The sequence below is a fragment of the Pimephales promelas genome, chromosome 2 (assembly GCF_988280905.1).
Source record: "Pimephales promelas chromosome 2, fPimPro1.hap1.1, whole genome shotgun sequence".
Classification (NCBI taxonomy): domain Eukaryota; kingdom Metazoa; phylum Chordata; class Actinopteri; order Cypriniformes; family Leuciscidae; genus Pimephales; species Pimephales promelas.
Genome location: NC_142770.1, coordinates 44,050,542 through 44,070,034, shown reverse-complemented (window position 1 = coordinate 44,070,034; position 19,493 = coordinate 44,050,542). Strand labels below are relative to the sequence as shown.

At 43.7% G+C, this 19,493-nt stretch overlaps 1 protein-coding gene and 1 long non-coding RNA gene across 2 annotated transcripts in view; one reads left to right on the top strand and one right to left on the bottom strand.

Annotated features, from left to right (window-relative positions):
- Positions 1 to 4,670: 4,670 nt before the first annotated feature.
- The window catches only part of LOC148997565 (uncharacterized), a 197,829-nt gene continuing 183,006 nt past the window's right edge, over positions 4,671 to 19,493 (bottom strand). Inside the window, exon 4 of the long non-coding RNA XR_016146353.1 lies at positions 4,671 to 4,737. This is a non-coding gene — a long non-coding RNA (uncharacterized LOC148997565). The remainder of the gene's footprint in view (positions 4,738 to 19,493) is intronic.
- LOC148997571 (sentrin-specific protease 1-like) lies at positions 9,984 to 14,927 on the top strand. Its single transcript, XM_089132598.1, has 10 exons — positions 9,984 to 10,092; positions 10,751 to 10,866; positions 11,039 to 11,080; positions 11,165 to 11,236; positions 11,325 to 11,390; positions 12,195 to 12,283; positions 12,377 to 12,485; positions 12,574 to 12,682; positions 14,549 to 14,621; positions 14,808 to 14,927. Exons 1-10 carry the CDS (start codon positions 9,984 to 9,986, stop codon positions 14,896 to 14,898), a joined length of 876 nt encoding a protein of 291 aa, XP_088988724.1. The 3' UTR covers positions 14,899 to 14,927.

Here is a 19,493-nt window from a genome sequence, read left to right as displayed (position 1 = left end):
GGAGGGAGGTGGAGCAGAGGCGGACCTGGGGGCGGGATGGAGGGCCAGGCCCGTGGAACGGAAGAGGACCTGGAGACTGCGGCGGAGCTGGCTGTGGAGGCGACCAGGTCGGAGCAGGCTGTGGAGGTGGCCAGGGCGGAGCTGGCTGTGCGGGAGGCCAAGGCAGTGAAGACCCCTCAGGTGGCCAGGGTGGAGCAGACCTGTCGGGTGGCCAGGGCGGTGAAGACCCTTCGGGTGGCCAGGGCGGTGAAGATCCCTCGGGCGGCCAGAGCGGAAAAGACCCTTCAGGTGGCCAGGGCGGTGAAGACCCCTCAGGTGGCCAGGGTGGAGTAGACCTGTCGGGTGGCCAGGGCGGTGAAGACCCTTCGGGTGGCCAGGGCGGTGAAGATCCCTCGGGCGGCCAGGGCGGTGAAGACCCCTCGGGCGGCCAGGGCAGAGCAGATCTTTCAGGTGGCCAGGGCGGAGAAGACCCTTCGGGCGGCCAGGGCGGTGAAGACCCCTCGGGCGGCCAGGGCGGCGAAGACCCCTCGGGACCAGACACCGGCTCAGGAACAGACACTACAACAGAAATGGTCACAAGGACAGATACAGACACAGAAACAAACACTGGATCGGGAGCAGACACTGGATCGGCCATCTTGTCCGGAGACACTGGATCGGCCATCTTGTCCGGAGACACTGGATCGGCCATCTTGTCCGGAGACACTGGATCGGCCATCTTGTCCGGAGACACTAGCTTGGAGGAGGCCATCTTGTCTGGAGACACTAGCTCGGAGGAGGCCATCTTGTCCGGAGACACTAGCTCGGAGGAGGCCATCTTGTCCGGAGACACTGGCTCGGAGGCGGCCATCTTGTCCGGAGACACTGGCTCGGAGGCGGCCATCTTGTCCGGAGACACTGGCTCGGAGGCGGCCATCTTGTCCGGAGACACTGGCTCGGAGGCGGCCATCTTGTCCGGAGACACTGGTTCGGAGGCGGCCATCTTGTCCGGAGACACTGGCTCGAAGGCGGTGACGTGAACAGAATCTGGATCAGCAGAAGTGATTTGAACAGTCTCTGAATCAGCCATCTTGTCTTTAGACACTGGCTTGGAGGCGGCCATCTTGTCTTTAGACACTGGCTTGGCAGAAATGACGTGAAGCATCTCTGGCTCGGCAGAAGTGACGTGGAGCGTCTCTGGCTCGGCAGAAGTGACGTGGAGCGTCTCTGGCTCGGCAGAAGTGACGTGGAGCGTCTCTGGCTCGGCAGAAGTGACGTGGAGCGTCTCTGGCTCGGCAGAAGTGACGTGGAGCGTCTCTGGCTCGGCAGAAGTGACGTGGAGCGTCTCTGGCTCGGCAGAAGTGACGTGAACAGGCTCAGACTCGGCAGGGCTGACATTGAACTCTGGCTCGGCAGAAGTGACGTGGAGCGTCTCTGGCTCGGCAGAACGAGACTCTGGCTGGGCTGTCTCGGCAGGACGAGACTCTGGCTGGGCTGTCTCGGCGGGACGAGACTCTGGCTGGGCTGTCTCGGCGGGACGAGACTCTGGCTGGGCTGTCTCGGCGGGACGAGACTCTGGCTGGGCTGTCTCGGCGGGACGAGACTCTGGCTGGGCTGTCTCGGCGGGACGAGACTCTGGCTGGGCTGTCTCGGCGGGACGAGACTCTGGCTGGGCTGTCTCGGCGGGACGAGACTCTGGCTGGGCTGTCTCGGCGGGACGAGACTCTGGCTGGGCTGTCTCGGCGGGACGAGACTCTGGCTGGGCTGTCTCGGCGGAACGAGACTCTGGCTGGAAGGTGAGCGCAGGCTCAGCAGGACGCTCTGGCATAACGTGAAGCTCTGGTTGAGTAGATACCACGGGTTCATGGAGCTCCTTTTCTACAACGCCCACAGTAAACAAGGAACCGCTTAGCAAAAGGGCCTGGTTAATATAGTCCTCTAATGTCCCGTGACGATTGTGTAAGGGCATGAGTGAACTGAGTGGTTCAGAGAGTCCTCCTCGGAAAAAGATCATTAAACACTCTGTGCTCATTGAGGCGAAATGGGCCAGTTCAATGAACTCAGAAACATAGTCCTCGACGGACCGATTCTCCTGACGGAGACGCAAGATCTGGACGTCTGGGCTTCTTGTTGGCATGGCTGCTGGATCTCGGTGTGGCGAAGTCTTCTGTTATGAACTGCTCCGAGACTGGGAGATGTAGATCCAAATGCAGCTTTAATATAAGAATAGTCGTACAGGCAGGGTCGAGAATCAGCAGACAGGACAATGGAGAATACACAATGGGAATCCAAGAAGCAGGCAGAGGTCAGGGCAGGCAGCAATAATCAAAATCCAAGAACAATCCAAAAGTCAAAAAAAACAGAAAACAAACACAGAAAATGCTCAGAAATGCAGACAAACAGTACAACAAGACTTCGCAAACACTGAACGTGAACACAAGGTAAATATAGACACACTAACAGGATGAGACACAGGTGAATGCAATCAGTGAATGAGGTACAGGTGAATGTGATCAGTGATGATGAGTCCGGGCAGTGAGTTCTGGGAAATGTAGTTTGTGTGAAACATAGTCTTATCTGGAGTGCTTTCTGGTGGGTATCAAGGGCACTCCAGCTGGTGACCGTTACAGCTTTAAAGGCTTTTCAGTTTGAAGATCAAAGTAGTTTTCAAGCTGAAAGTCTGGAAGGCAAAAGTTTATCATAGGCAGATAGACAGACTTTCTCAAGTACCTTTTACAGTGCTCACCACTTAGGTTTAAAGAACTTACTGTCCAGCCATACAAAGTGGGCCTCCTCTCTGAATTTGGACTCACTGACAATTTCTCTGAAAACCTTACATGTCAGTGAAAGTCTCCAGAAAGCCACATCACCGTCGTCTGTGATGACTCCCATCAGGATCCGCCACAGGATGTCAAGTAGCCAACAATCAGTCCAAAATTTAACTTTACATACAACTTATTGAAATGGGTAACTGATAAATTTGAGAGGAGTTTATACTGCCCTTACCTTGGTCAAAGAATCAGCAGGCAGGGGGGTTTCAATCACCTCTAAATTGGAGGGTATGAACAAGAGTAGCATCATTTCAAATCCCTGTTATTTACAGTTCAAGATTTAAAGTGGGAACCAATACCTGCTCTCTCTACTCTCCTCTTTTTCCGGATTTGCTTTCTTTCAGCGTCTGACCTTCAAATGTTTAAAATTTTAAGTCTCATGAACAGTTTGTTCTTAATGACATCTCCCAGGACCATAATTGAAATCCTTTTGTTTAGATTGATACATGTAATGAATTTATTAGCAATCTATAGTTAAAAACACTTTTTAAACTGCTAAATGTAAGCATTTGGTAATTGAAACTTCAATAAAACAATTTTTAAACTGCTAAATTTAAGCATTGGGTAGTTGGAACTTCAATGAACAGTACGTATACTGTGACAGAACAGCAAAAAATAGAGTGCAAGTTCAAAATGTGGATTAAAAAAAATGAAGAAAAACAAACCTCAAGGGGAAATTCTCCAAAAGCAGCAGACACCACCACCTCCTGATGCAAGGCATGTCAGGCTAAGTTAAAAATAAATAATCTGTAAGTTTACTTTTAATGATATGGGGGTTTCCATTGTATATTTCACTTACTTCTGTAAAATCAAAGGCCCCTGCTGTCACAAAGCTCAGTGAATACTGAAATGGTAATCATTACAAATAAGTTTGGTCAGATACATATACTGGATAAACACATAGTAAGCAACACTTCAGCTTTATAAACTTACCATCAGGACAAAGACACCACAGCTGTTGCTTTGATGTTGTCGTAGAAGGCCCTGTTAACGTTGCCATGCACAGAGTCAATCCACCTTGAAAAAATAAATCAATTTCCAATGCTTTTACAAGTTATTTATTCAAATGAACATTGGTACTGTGATATCGTTGACACAGTATTCATGCCAAGGCCCAGGAGACATGATTTGTGCAATATTTCTGCGATGACAAAGACAAAACAGTTACTGCAGTGCATCAAACAAAACAACACAAGAGAACTGAAATGTGAGGCACAACCAGAACTCAGCATGAGTATTATATGATCATTTTATTGACCCTTTACAGAAAAAAGTGATCTGTAAACATAATTAGATCCCAAGTCAGATGAACAAGTCACATAAAAACCTTTAATGTTAATGGCCACAATTTTATTCAAATGTGGTTTAGAACGACCACAATTTTATTCAAATGTGGTTAAGAATGACCACACTCCGAATAGTGCACTACAAAACCTGTAGATGAGCATTTATTCTACATTATTGAATGTTTTGCCGTGCAGAGGATCAAGGAAAAAATGTCATGCTCTCCAGGCTTCATAATCTGTTGATATGTCACAATATAGTATCAAATAGTATTTAAAAATTATGCAGACATAAGTTATCCCAGGTATACACTACAGATTTAGAATGACTTACACAAACCATCCAATGTCCTGGTATCCATGTTGGGAAGATAAACCAGTCGATGTTTTCATCCATCTTGAAAATAAATAATATCGATCATCATTGAAATTTAGAAACTTTGGCTGGGTTTCATATTAAACAGAACTGACTATAATACATACAGGCAGGTGTAGAAGTTGCTCTTCAAGAGTCCTGTTTGGCCATGTTTCAATTTGATATATATATATATATATATATATAGCATGTCTGGAACGGACGGACTCTCCAACACAAATGACCACACGACTACTCAGCGATGAGATCCAATGTTTTTTCTTTTAATCTGTAAACAGAGAGATCATCAGTGGATCAACGGGGCTTTAGCTTCTCTCGTGTAAACACAGTAATATTCACGTAGAGAAGCAACATTGCGTGCGCTCACGAGCCTCGCGCACAGGTAGACTGAGACTATTACAGTTCTTTAAAAATAAATAAATAAATAAAACATGTAAACAAAATAATAAATCTTATACATTCATTATCTTCCTTGTGATACATCACATTGATACTCTTATTAATACACTACAATAGTAGCCTGACTTCGTCATACTCATATTCAAGAAAGAATATGAGTCTGAAACTCCTCCGTTGGGCTTTGATAATGAGGCGTGTCGTAATTGAACCAGGACAAAAAAAAACCTCTGCACTCAATTGGATAGTCGGTAGACCTACCAACCAATCAGAGCAACGCATAAGTCAACTCCTTTGCATAGCGCAGTTTTCAAATACAGAACGTAGCCTAACTTTATTTATTTTAGAAGTTAAATAAAGAGTGTTACTTCTTTTACTTCTCCATGAGTGCCACCAAAGGAGAAACCACAACGACCACAGGCTTTTCATTACGTCCCATCTTCTTAACGACCGTCAGAGCCAGCTGATAAGTTACACTTTTCCCCAATCATGTAGGAAGGACGCCAAAAATATCTTTCCGATCGACAAATGCCTTGATTGCAGTTCTCTGTTTGTCTATTAAAATGAATGCGCTGTCGATTTTTTTTTTACAAAAGACGCGACAGCGGAATCTATACATCTCAATTCTCCAGCTGCAGTCATCTTCGACAAGCGCACTTTGATGACATGAGGATTACGTTACTGAAGATCATCTGTCAATCATCGTATAAAGCCCGCCCTGGCAATCTGATTGGCCCGATGATTTCTGAACCAATCATAATTATTCCTCAATGGATCGAGTCCAGACCGAACTTCCCGTCCAAAAAATTTTGTGTGAGTTCGGGCTGGCATCCAGGCTACTACAATAGTGTATAGTACATCAATTTTATACTAAATTACATGACCATATGCATTAATTCATATATTTATATGCATTAATTCAGATATTTTTATAAAATAACATGCTATGATTAACAACCAATATATTATAATATAATTATAATAACATAAATCAAAAAGAAAAGCTCAATGCACATTTAACAGCATACCATGTGCAGGCCGCACTACATGCTCCACGCACAAATCTATGAATCTGATTCGATTCCCCTATAACACTCTAAATACAGTACATATTTATTAATAGTCAACCAGATCTCTTTTCTTTCACAAAACAGAACTAATTAAACAACATACATGTAAGATCATCAGTGGATCAACAGGGCTTTAGCTTCTCTTTCTCGTGTAAACACTAAGCATAAGATACTAATCAGTTAGCACCATGATGAACTTCATAAACTCGTACTACTACACACAAAAAAACACAAGTCAAAGGTTAATTTTCACCAGTTACATTCTCCATCCTGAACTTCACAAGTTTTGTCTTATACAGGGATCGTATACACTGGAGCTATTTAGAACAACTGTTATCCAGAACATGGTGCAACAAAATGTTTCCCACTCGCAGGGAAGGTGTGTACATCAGGTTGATCAGGCCCACTGCAATCACCCACAAAAGGTGCCTTAAACACCATTCATCTCAACTTCATCTTGGATCTGGAACAACAAATGTGCTGAAATGCACTGACTCACAGAGACTTAACCTTAAAACTTAAAGAAAAACAATATTGTAGTACAATGTAATGGTTTAATACAATACATTCTCATTTCAATAAAGATCTTACAACCCCACCAACTGATCATTTTTCCTTGTATGGCACATGCCTTTCCATGTCGTGACCAGTCAGCAAAGCAGGTAGCCCCACAGTTGTGGGACCGATATTTTTGAGCCATATTCTCTATCAATCTGTTGACAGGTCTCACCATCCTACCCACTCTGGTTCGAACTCTCATTTCTCCTTGACTAGGAAGTGGCTCAACAACTCTAGCAGGTGAAACACAACGGTCATCATGGAGAACTGCCTCAGAAAGCGAACTGCAAGAATCACAACTCAGTCCATCATCTGGAATGACTACATTGCTGTTTTCTTTGGTACAATCATCTTTTGACGACAATTGCTCCTGAAATGACTCGGGGACTACATCCAATGAACCAGCACTATCAGATCTGCAGGACAATCTCTGCTGAGGATCTTCAGAAATTGTGGTTCTTTCCACCCAACTGGCAACTCGGTCAGGCACAGAACACATCTCAGATGCAGAACTAACATTATCCAAGGATGCACTCCTGCTTCCAAGGACAGATTCACCACTATCCCCAGGTAATTCAGGACCTCCCAACTCGAGCGGCAAGAAGTTGGCTTGCAACAGCAAATTACGATGAACAGTTTTCTCCTGGCCCGTTTTGGTGTTACGAATGCGATAAATGTGGCACTGGGGGTTCAGCGCTACTACCCTATAGGGCGTGGACTCCCACCTGTCTGCTAATTTTCTCTTCCCACTTTCACCTTTGTTGGCCAGGAGAACTTGATCACCCAACTCAATGTTACAGTCCTTCGTCTTCCGGTTGTACAACTCGGTCTGACGCTGCTGACTGGCATCAATGTTCCCCTGAGCGACGGTCATAGCCTCTTTCAAATTGTCTTGCAACCTTTTCACATACTTATCGTAATCAACAACGTCACAGTCTCTCTCAACATTGCTAAACATCACATCCACGGGTAGCTTCGGGATCCTACCAAACATTAAATAGAATGGAGCGTAGCCAGTGGACTCGTGCGCTGCACAATTGTATGCGAACTTTAGTGTCTGAAGCAACTGAGCGCCTTGTGCGATCCAGGAGATTGCCCTCGATTCAACTCCTGCTGCCCAGTCACTGTGACCCTCTAATACTGCGGAAACCTCAGCACTGGAGAGAGGACAACACCAAGGAGTTACATAAGGGGACCTTCGATGCTCTGGGCACCAGCACTAAGCCTGAATGCATCCTGTACTTTGTCTTTCTCAAACTGCTCCGCTTCCTCAAGCAATGCACCATAAGGCTCATTCAACAGCCTCTGACTGACCCGGTGTTCTGACATTCCATCCTACCCGTCAGATTGTCCTACCAAGGCTTACTGCGCATGCGCACATCAATAATACGTCATTTTTGTCACGCTGAACAACACGCCCATAATATTTTACTACTTTCACGAGATCTTCTTCATCTGAGGTAAGTTTTTCACTATTTATGTCAATTATTACTATACAAAGATATATAGCAGTAATGAGAACTGTTTACTCTCACATTAAATTGATGAATTGGCGGGGAATTGATTTGATTGTTTGGTGTAAAATATAAACACACACACGATTATGTCAAAAATGTCCGTTTTGTCGAGTGTCCTCATAAGATCAGTCTTAATTAAATAAAGTATCAAATGATCGTAAAGAGTGAGACGCGTGTGAGATCAGCGTCTCTCTCAGCAGCGGCAGGTTTCATAAAAACATGCCATTAAACAAATATTTAAAAGAAATACTATTGTTTTTGCATTCATTTGGAGATCAACTATCAAATTATTACATTATAAAATATAATAAATGTGTAATGTTTGTAATTACAGTTAACGTTAATCACATACAAATTTTGATTAATCTATCCCCCACTAATCTATCTATTCATCTATTTTAGATTTTTTTTTTCTTGCATTTTTTGACAGCTATGGAAGATAAGTGGGAAGCACTGTATAATCTTCTGTCAGTGGGATCGTACCCATCAGGGTATGATAAGTCTAAAAGGCAGAACATTAGAAGATATGCGCTTAAATTCAACCTAAAGGGTAGTTATTTTTACTTTACATTTCAATTATGTTTATTTTATTATTCATTTGTTCCCATCTTGATTTTCTTTTCCAACAATGCCAAATGTCCTTTTACTTCTGTCATAGTCATGTTTTCTCTTTAATGTAGATGGAGAGCTTTTTTATGGAAGTAAAAGAGTGATCAAGACCAAAGAGGAAGCCAGGATGCTCTTTGAAGAATTCCATTCCTCGCCCATTGGTGGACACACGGGGATTGGTAAAACACGTGCTGCCATTTGTGCCAGATTTTACTGGCATGGCATGTCAGTTGACATTGAAAATTTGGTATGTGTTATTTATTTTATATAGTTATTTTAGTTTATATTTATAGATGTATATCAACTCACACACACACACACACACACACACACACACACACACACACACACACACACACATATATATATACGTATATATATATGTGTGTGTGTGTGTGTGTGTGTGTGTATATATATATATATATATATATATATGTATACAATTTCTGAAAGGTATTGGAATGTGATCAATGTCAAAAAGTTGGAAAGCCTTTGACTGCTGTGCAGACCTTACAGTGCATCAAGGTAAACAAGTGCAGTAACATACTGTATACATATTCTAAACATACTTTATACACACTAAACTTACTTTACATTTAGTGGACTTGATAGGTTTCTGCTGTTTGGGAGCTTGTTGGCATTGATTTAACTGGACCATTACCTGAAACTGCAGAGGGCTTTAAATACATCCTCACAGCCACAGACTACTTCTCTAAAACCAAGACAGCAGCTGAAGTTGGAAGACATCTCTGTTCCATCATTTATAGGCATGAAACACGAGCAGAACGAATTTTTGTGTAAATCGTGTGTAAAGTGTTTCTGGCGTAAATTTTCGGATTCATTCAAATTTTCGTATTTTCCAAATGTTAGTTGGTACGAAAGAAATATACAGCGGCTCCCAGCCACTTGTAAATAGTGAGTTTAACATCCGAAAGTTTTGCTCATTAATAACTAAGGCTGCATTTTAATTCACCTTAATCTGGTACATATTTACACAGCATTTTGAAAAAATATTATATTATAGTAATTACATACGTTTTTTCTTTTTACTTCTGGGACTGTTCGATTAACAGATGAAACTCCATTAACTGCATCTGTAATATGCTGCCAAGTTTCCTTTTCTTTAGGACCTGATACGCCACTATGTAGCCTACGCTTGAAAATAAAATGTGGTGCTTTGAATGAACTTCTGATAATAAAACTTTGTTTTCTGCATCTGAGAAATTTTTCTTTCTCATTCGCTTTTGAGAAGACATTTTGCACCTACACTCAGCACTCCGCATTCTGTGACCAAGGTAAATGATTCAGAGATGGTCCAAGATTCAGCGTTACAAAGACCTTCTGTTATTCCAGTTGCTCCTAAAATGCTTGACCAAACAAATGGGTACATCAATGAGCTAAAAGTAACCCCAACAGATGAAGAGACAGCAATAAAGTTCCCATCAGATGTAAACCAAATCTCAGAGGAACAAGGTTTTATATTTACAGAGATCTCAGTTCATCCTTAGTTGCCAGTTTGGCCTAACTGACCAGTTTGGTCTTGTTGTTATGGTTGCTTGCTTGCAGTGTTTAAATCATGGTGGCCATTTTGACCTGTTGGTCACAGGTCACCGTTATTTATAGGAAGTGGACATAATAACCAATAAATCATAAAAAACAACCCCTAAAAATATGCCTAAAAAATTCAAAATGCATGAACTAAGTCAAACAGTATTTGTAAATCAAAGCTCACTGAAAAACTGCACCCACCAAAATATTAAATTTTTTCTTATTTAATATAGATACCATAAATTGTTTTGAGTTATATCCACTTCCTCTAGCTGTCCTGTACACTTTTGACATGATGACTGTTTGCAAGGGCGTAGGTTTGCATACATTTTAGGAGGACAGAATTGTTCTTCCTAATACTTCTGTGAACTCCATCACATTATTTTGCATATTATATAGGCTACTACCGATGTGGGGGTAGGGGGTGTATTGTTGTCTCTTCCAACTTAAAGACCAAACCTATGGCCTTGAATGTTTGGCACGTTCATTTTGCCAAGTTTATTTTATGTTGGCTCGTTGGCCCTGTAAATTTGATTAATTAGAAAAAATTATTGTCAACACTAACTTTGTCTTTCTTTTTCAGTAATGAAGGTCTGGGCTGCAAATGTCACTGGTCAGGTTGAAGCAGTTGTTGGGCCATATAAGCTCTATGACTCTTCTTTTCACTCACTGCAAGGGACCCAGTGGCTTGCTGATGAAGTAAGTTATTTATTCTTATGCTATAGGTGGCCTTTCTTTCCAATCAGCTGGTTGTCTAAATGACTTAAGAACATGATTTTAAGAGTCTCCTGATTGAAAAAGTTTTGTCTAAAAAAAAAAACAACAACAAAGTTTAGTTTTTTTAAATTCATGTTAATTTTTCTTAATTTAGGTCATTGATGCATACCTGCACCTGGTCATTGAAAAACAACAGGTATGTACTGTATAGAATGTCTACTTATTTAGGAACACTAATTTAATTGTATATACTTACAAAATGTTTTTTTTTTTTTTTTAGAACCACATACACCAGCTTTGTGCAGTTGTTGCACGTTCGTTGTTTGCTGGACAGTTCAGATGCCTAGGAAAGGTAATTTAGCTTTCCAGAAAGTAATAAAGTAGATAATATTTGCGTATTTTGGAACCATCACAAACTTGTTATTAAATACTTTTCATAGATGAAGTTTCCCATTGAGGACATTTGGCTGTGCCCTGTGAACGTTGGAGCACATTGGATTCTTGTGGTTCGTGTGTATTTTTCAAAGTACATTGCAAGTGAGATTACAGAAAATGTTTTTTCTTCTTCTTCTTCTTCTTTAGTGATCTTGGGCTATTGTCAAACAGAATACTGGTGGGAGAGTTCGAGTTAACTAACCAACAGAGCAATTAAAGTTGTTTTGTTCATTTTGTGATATTTCACAAATGATTGTCATGTTATGTTTAAATAAGTTTAAGAAATGTGTTGGGTAATGCATGGTCAAAGATGATACACTGCAAGTTTTAAAGTTGTGAGCAGAGAAGTAGGCTAACACACAAATAGGCTATACACGACGAAGCCAAGGCAAAGAGCCTTTGTTATCTGTATCTCCTGTCAATATATATATATATATATATATATATATATATATATATATATTAGAGTGGGAACATTCCCATGTGAAGATAATGAGGAAATTACATTGTCTTTCATCGCTCTCTTCACCAAGTGCATTCCAAATGGCTACATAATGTCACACAAGTGCACTGCTCACTCCAAAGTCCCCACTTCAAGGGCTCTGCCCTTTGAAGGGAGTAGGGCATAGGGATGCTCACTTCCGTTTGGAATTTTCCCTCAGTATATTGCTACCATTCACTTATATTCTTATGTGTTAAATTCACCTGCAAATAACTAAATCACTGTGTTGACACTTTCTCCATAATCTGCAGACATTCTTTAATGCTTTAGGTCAATAATTTAAAGGTTTATTTAAGCAGCTTCCTGTAGTTGTTAGTAGTGATCTAAAAATATTTTAAAACCTTATTTATGATTATATGACATTATATTCCAGATTATCAACATGCCTGAAAAAACACTCCTTGTGATTGACCCAATGGGAAATGAACGTTCTTATGAACATAGAATTCTGCGGAACTGGAGGTAACCTTGTCAGAACTCTGTTTCATCTTTTTTTATTTTAATTTTTTAATGCTATTTGATTCTAAACAGTACAAATGTCTCAACGACATTTAGGAACTTTTTAAAAACAAGGTGTGATGAGCAAACAGCCCAGTGGCAATTACGGACCCTGAAGCACGACCTGCAGATGGATTCCAGCAGTTGTGGAGTATTGGTATTGAATGTATGTGTTCATATATTTTCAAGAGTGGCTTCAGATCTGGATGTGTTATAATGAATTTAATGAAGTCATCTGTCAATTATTGTTTCAGTTTGCTGAACAATACCTGCTGACAGGAACAATCAGCATTGTTCAGACTACGCCTGAAGCGGTCAGCTCAGCACGCATGAAAGTAGCCTGCACACTTCTTGGATGTCGAGGTGAGTACTGTTTTAATTCTGTAATACCGTAGTGATGTATGTATTGTAATGTACAGTGTGTCATGTAGTACACCTCTGTAGATGCTATCTTCACTCTATAATTTTCTTTTCTATCCCCTCTGTATATTTGGATATTCTTACTTGATTAAATACATTTTTCCGAGTAGAAAATAACTTGAAGGATGCAAAAAGTATTGCAAGAATGATTTGATTTAATGTAATTTCAGAACAGGTCTGAGAATTTTTTCATGGCGTTTATGTTCACATTTAGTACACTATGATATATATGATTGTCCAATGAATTCATATGTATCTTTTTTTAATGTTAAAGGAACACTCCGACTTTTTGGGACTTTAGCCTATTCACCTTACCCCCCAGAGTTAGATAAGTCCATACATACCTTTTTCATCTCCGTGCGTGCTATAAGTCTGTTTGACGCACCCACCGCTAGCCTAGCTTAGCACAAAGACTCGATGTGACTGGTTGCAGCTTTCATACTGATCCAAATGAGTGGCAAAATAACGCAAACGTTTTCCTATTTACATGTTGTGATTTGTCTAGTCACATAATGTACAAATAACAAAGTCAAATGAGACACAGACATCTTTTAACCGTATAAAACCTGGGAACTATTCTCTGAAGGCGAAGCACTGCTACTTTGACGGCGTAATAACCGCATCACCGGAGACACGCCGTGGTGAGGAGCGGAGAGTTCGCTCGGTGTTTGGGTAATAGAGTCAGCAATTTATAAATAGTAAAAGCGTAGTTTAGAGTCATGGGTTTTCGCTCTATTGTAAATAGCTGCGACTGTAAACAGGGGAGGTAACCATGTTTCACAGAATTCCAACTAAAAACGCTGACTGGATGAAGAAATGGCTAACTTACTCTGGATATTTATCCAAACACACCTAAGATTATCAAGGGACATTATGTTTGCTCGGTACATTTCAATGAGGACGACTATTATATGATTAGGGTTTCAATATGTTTTTATCTTGATGCGGTGCGGACGCGCTTGGGGAAAAAAAACGAGCGCGTTTACCGCGTTGAACTTGCACCCTGCGCGCGGCGCGCCTAGTAACCTAAATTTGAAATAACCATGGAAATAACGAACTTGAGCGTGCAAAAGGGTACGATAGGCTGTGAGTTCATTGTGCAAAAACAATTTGTGCTATTACTTTCCCCTTATTCTATCCTATAGTAATGCAATACTGTATATTATATAGGCTACTGTTGAATACATTTGGTTCATTTGGTTAAATTGCATTTAAAATATATTGATTATTGATTATTCATGTGATATTTATAAATCTGGGTGCGTTTTTGGTTGGAAATCAATGAAAAATGGTACTGTATTACCTGGTCTCCCCTGTTAATTGTCACAGCTCATACAATAAAGCAAACACCCATGATAAACTATGCTTTTCTATCTAACGTTAGTAATTGCTGACTCTTTATTCCAACGCTGAGCGAAGCGAACTCTCTGCTCCTCGTCACGGTGCGTCTCAGGTGATTGTTATCACTCTGCCCAAGTAGCAGTACTTCGCCTTCAGAAAATATTATACGGTCAAAAGATGTCTGTGTCTCATATGGCCTTGATATTTGCACACTCTGTGACTATACAAACCACAACATGTAAATAGGAAAACGTTTGCGTTATTTTGTCACTCATTTGGATTAGTATGAAAGCTGCAACCATTCACATCCAGTCTTTGTGCTAAGCTAGGCTAGCGGTGGGTGCGTCAAACAGACTTATAGCACGCACGGAGATGAAAAAGGTATGTATGGACTTATCTAACTCTGGGGGGTAAGGTGAATAGGCTAAAGTCCCAAAAAGTCGGAGTGTTCCTTTAACAAATGTATAGGTAATGCAGAGGAGTACTGTGTGCTTTGCAGCATGCTGGAAGACGACCCCAACGAAAGCATGATTGAAATGGTATACAACTTATAATACACACACCCAAAAAACAATAGTTTAACTTTATGTGCCATGTTTGTTTGTTTTTTTTGTAGAATTTTGTTATTTAAATGAAAAGGTAATTTTTCTTTTCATATTTTCAGATTCTATATTGTTTTAAATGTACTAATTTATATATATATATTCATCTCTTTTATTTTCAGGTATCAGTGTGAGAGCTGCAATAGATGGGCACATTTTAAATGTTGCAACTTCAGTAGCCTTAATGTGTTTAAGTGCAAAAAGTGTGTAGTTTAGATTGAGTGTATGTGCCTTTATCATTTGCAATGCTAACAGTCTTAGTCCATATTTATATTAATAACTTATTGTTTTACTTGTTTTCTGCCTGTCTATCATCCTGTCTGTTTATTTTTCCAGGACAATCTGATGAGGTATTTTGCACCGTAAAATCATCCTACCTGTTTATTTCATACTGGTAGGACAATTTGATGAGGTATTTTGCACTGTAAAATCATCCTAGCCTTCTATATCATCTCCCTGAAAAAGGTACAGAAAAATGAATGCAAACACATTAAAGTGCAGGTCTCAAGCTTTCAATAGATGTGTAAAACATGTCTGTAGCATAAACACTGACTGAGATGCATTCATTTTAATAAAATATTCAAAGTTGAAAACGTCTCGGGTTATGACTATAACCCTTGTTCCCTGAGAAGGGAACGAGACACTGCGTCGATAAAATCGACTCTTTGGGGACGCTCCCTAAGCGTGCGCCTCTGAAGTATGAATGAAACTAATCCAATCCTGATTGGTGTTGCGTCGTGACGTAACATGTGACGGCATACCCGGAAGTATAAAAGTGACGCTGTCACAACACACACTAGCCTCGCGATGAAGCAAGACGCTCAAGGGTCTAAAAAGGGGCGTGGCAACACGACGCAGTGTCTCGTTCCCTTCTCAGGGAACAAGGGTTATAGTCATAACCCGAGACGTTCCCTATTGAGGGAACTCAACACTGCGTCGATAAAATCGACTCTTTGGGGAACGAGTACCCACTAGGCCACGCACCGAACAGACCCGCCCCAGAGTGAAACTGATTAGGCACTCAGCAAGGGCCGAGTACGTGTGCACCGGGCGTACTGGGAAGGTTGAGACTATAAAACCTGATGAACGTATATGTGGGGTAGCCCAGCCGGCTGCCTCACAAATCTCCTGTATAGGTACTCCCGACAGAAGGGCCCTAGAGGAAGCCATGCCTCTAGTCGAGTGAGCCCTTAAGACCAAAGGTGAAGGAACACCGCACACCTTGTAGGCTTCAGTAATAGCCTGGACAATCCAGTTACTTATAGTCTGTTTAGTTGCAGGGAGCCCCCTCTTAGGTGACCCAAAGCATACTAACAACTGGTCCGATCTTCTCCAAGAGGCGGACCTTTCCAGGTATATACTCAAAGCTCTGACGGGGCGGAGCAAGTGAAGCCTCTCTTCTTCCGCCGACACATGAGGTGGAGGATGGAATGCCTGAAGGACTATAGAGCGAGCCGTATTCGAAGGAACTTTAGGCACGTAGCCTGGACTCGGGTGCAAAAAGGCCTTTACTTTGCCAGGGGCAAACTCCAAGCAAGCTGGCATTACCGCCAGGGCCTGGAGATCTCCCACCCTCTTAAGAGAAGTAATCACTAAAAGAAAGACCATTTTTAGTGTTAAGTCCTTAGGCGAAGCCGACTCTAAAGGTTCGAAGGGAGCCAGGGATAACCCTTCCAGAACTATGGCCAGGTCCCAGGCAGGGACCCTGGACCTGGTCGCCGGCCTCATCCTCCAAGCACCACGGAGAAACCGGATGACCAACTGGTGCCTCCCCAGAGGTCCACCCTCTACTGGCGCGTGGAAAGCCGAAACGGCAGCCACGTACACCTTAAGAGTGGACGAGGAGAGACCCGCAGAGAAACGATCCTGAAGGAACTCCAGAACTGAAGCCACTGGGCAGTTTACTGGATCCAACCTCCGTTCTCTACACCAAGTGAGAAACACATTCCACTTGAGGCCATATAATCTCCTGGTAGATGGAGCCCTAGAGCTAAGTATGGTTTCAACCACCCCAGCTGATAAGCCAGCATTCAGGTACTGAACCCCCTCAGAGGCCAGACCCACAGCTTCCACAGCTCTGGGCGCAGGTGGAAGATTGTGCCCTCCGTCTGAGTCAACAGATCCCTCCTCAGAGGAATCTGCCACGGCGGAGCTATGAGGAGTGATATTATGTCCGAGAACCATACTCGTGTCGGCCATCTCGGGGCAACCAGAAATAGACTGATGCCCTCCTGACGGACCCTCTCCAGGACTCCCGGGATCAGAGCAATCGGGGGAAATGCGTACAGGCGAAGCCTCGGCCAAGCCTGCACCATGGCATCCAACCCCAGTGGGGCTGGATGTGAGAGGGAGAACCAAAGTGGACAGTGGGACATCTCTAGAGACGCAAACAAATCCACTTCCATTGGTCCGAACCTCTCCCATATCGACTTCACCACCTCCGGACGAAGTCTCCATTCCCCGGGCCTCAGCCCCTGCCTCGACAGGATGTCTGCTCCCTGATTCTGAACCCCCGAAATATACATCGGCCTTATTGACAGTATTTTCCCCTGGGACCAAAGGATAATCTGATGCGCCAGTTTGCACAGAGGGCACGATCTGAGTCCCCCTTGTCGGTTCAGATAGGCCACCACTGACGTATTGTCTGTCCGTATTAAGACGTGGCGACCCTTGATGTCTGGGAGCAAGCTCCTCAAAGCCCTGAACACAGCCATCATCTCCAGGCAATTTATATACCAAGAGCGATGATGGTCCTGCCACAGACCCCTGGCAAACGGTCGTCCATGACCGCGCCCCAGCCAGTAAGGGAGGCGTCTGTCGAAACGGTTTCCCGGCGACATGACACCCCCAACACTGGCCCTTGGGATAGGAACCAAGGTTTCTTCCATATTTGCAGAGAATGAAGGCACCTGCGCGTTACTCTGATCATGCGAAACGGATTCCCTTTGGGGGAGAAGCCCTTGGCTTTTAACCACCACTGGAGGGGCCTCATGTGAAGGAGGCCCAGAGGAATAATGTTGGATGCCGCTGCCATGAGGCCCAGCATCCTTTGAAAGTGTTTCACAGTGATGGCCTGGCCCAGCTTCACCCTGGATACCATCGCCAGAATTGACTCGATACGTGCGGTAGACATTCGTGCCTGCATTGTAGTCGAGTTCCACACGACTCCCAAAAAAGTCGTAGTCTGGGATGGTTCTAGCACACTCTTCTTCAAATTGAGTCTTAACCCCAATTTTTGAATATGGCCAAGAACGACATCTCGATGCCGAGCTGCCATCTCCCGAGACTGAGCCAGGATAAGCCAGTCGTCGAGATAATTCAATATCCGAATCCCTTGAAGTCTCAGTGGAGCAAGGGCTACGTCCATACACTTGGTAAATGTGCGGGGAGAGAGTGCTAGGCCGAACGGAAGAACCCGATATTGGTACGCTTCGCCCCCGAAAGCAAACCTCAGATATCTCCTGTGACATGAAAGGATGGAGATGTGAAAATAGGCGTCTTTCAGATCTATCGTGACAAACCAGTCCTCGGACCTGATCTGACTCACGATTGTTGGGATGGTTAACATTTTGAACTTGAACCTCCTCAGAGACCGGTTCAACACCCTGAGATCCAAAATTGGCCTTAACCCCCCATCCTTTTTTGGAACTATAAAGTACCGGCTGTAAAACCCGGACTCCCTGTCTACCGAAAGAACACGTTCTATGGCTCCTTTCAACAGCAGAGTCTGTACTTCTCGTTCCAGCACCTGAGCCTGCTCTGGGACCACCGTAGTGTGCACCACCCCAGAAAACTTGGGGGGGCGGTGCGCGAACTGCAGTCTGTACCCAGCTCGCATTGTCTGGAGGACCCATGCAGATATGTTGGGAAGATGATACCACCCCTCTATAAAATCCACTAAGGGTACCAGCCTCTCGAGGCTGGCCTCTGGTGTCTTCAGAGTTCCTCTTTCGACTACCTGAAGCTGAATATTGGCAGGCTGCAGCCGATTCGGACCCTGCGACCATAACCGATTTTGTTTTGCAGTTGTTTTTTCGCTGGAAATTGATGCAGCCCGAAACGCTGCTAGCGGCGGGCATGCATCTTTTTCCTGAGGGCCCCGCTGTGAGAACAACCTCGGTTGTCTCACTGCGGAGGGGGCAGCCCTCTGAAGTCCCGCCGTGGCTAGGACTTCTTTCCCGAAGCCCTCCTAGCCTGAATGACATCCCTCAGGTCGCCCCTCTGGCCGGAGGACTTCGGTTTTTGAGAGCGTTTCCTCTGTTGCCAAGTCCCCGGAGGGGGGGCTCTGGAGGAAACGCTCTCCTTCTGGTCTGCCCTGTGGGAGGAGCTGGCTGATGGCTGGGGCTGTTCGCATTGCCCCACCCTACTAGATTTGGCTTTAGCTTTCCGGGGGAGGTACTGCTGGAATGCCGCAGATTGTTTCCTCGACTCCTGAAACCTGTCGACAACCGAGTTAACGGCGTCGCCGAAAAGGCCAGAAGCCGAAAGCGGCGCATCCAGCAGGAAGGACCTATCTTTCTCCTTAATTCCTGATAAGTTCAGCCACAGATGCCTCTCCGTGGCCACCATGGCAGCCATAGAGCGGCCAATAGCGCGGGCTGTTTCCCTAGTGGCCCGGAGAGACAAATCTGCTGCTTTCCTCAGCTCTGAAATATCCTCAGGAGTAGGCCCCTGCCCCTCATCCAAATCCTTCAGGAGGTCGGCCTGGTATGCCTGCAAAATCGCCATCCAGTGCAGACATGAACCAGCCCGCCATGTAAGCCCTGCCCACTAATGCAGATGTTTCCCTGCAGGGCTTACTAGGCAACACC

Excerpts from the sequence above, each read along its gene's own strand:
- LOC148997571 (XM_089132598.1), top strand. The coding sequence starts at position 9,984 with ATGCTTGACCAAACAAATGGGTACATCAATGAGCTAAAAGTAACCCCA. Across the intron at positions 11,237-11,324 it reads AGTTCAGATGCCTAGGAAAG|ATGAAGTTTCCCATTGAGGA; the intron begins GTAATTTAGCTT and ends TACTTTTCATAG. Across the intron at positions 11,391-12,194 it reads GAGCACATTGGATTCTTGTG|ATTATCAACATGCCTGAAAA; the intron begins GTTCGTGTGTAT and ends ATTATATTCCAG.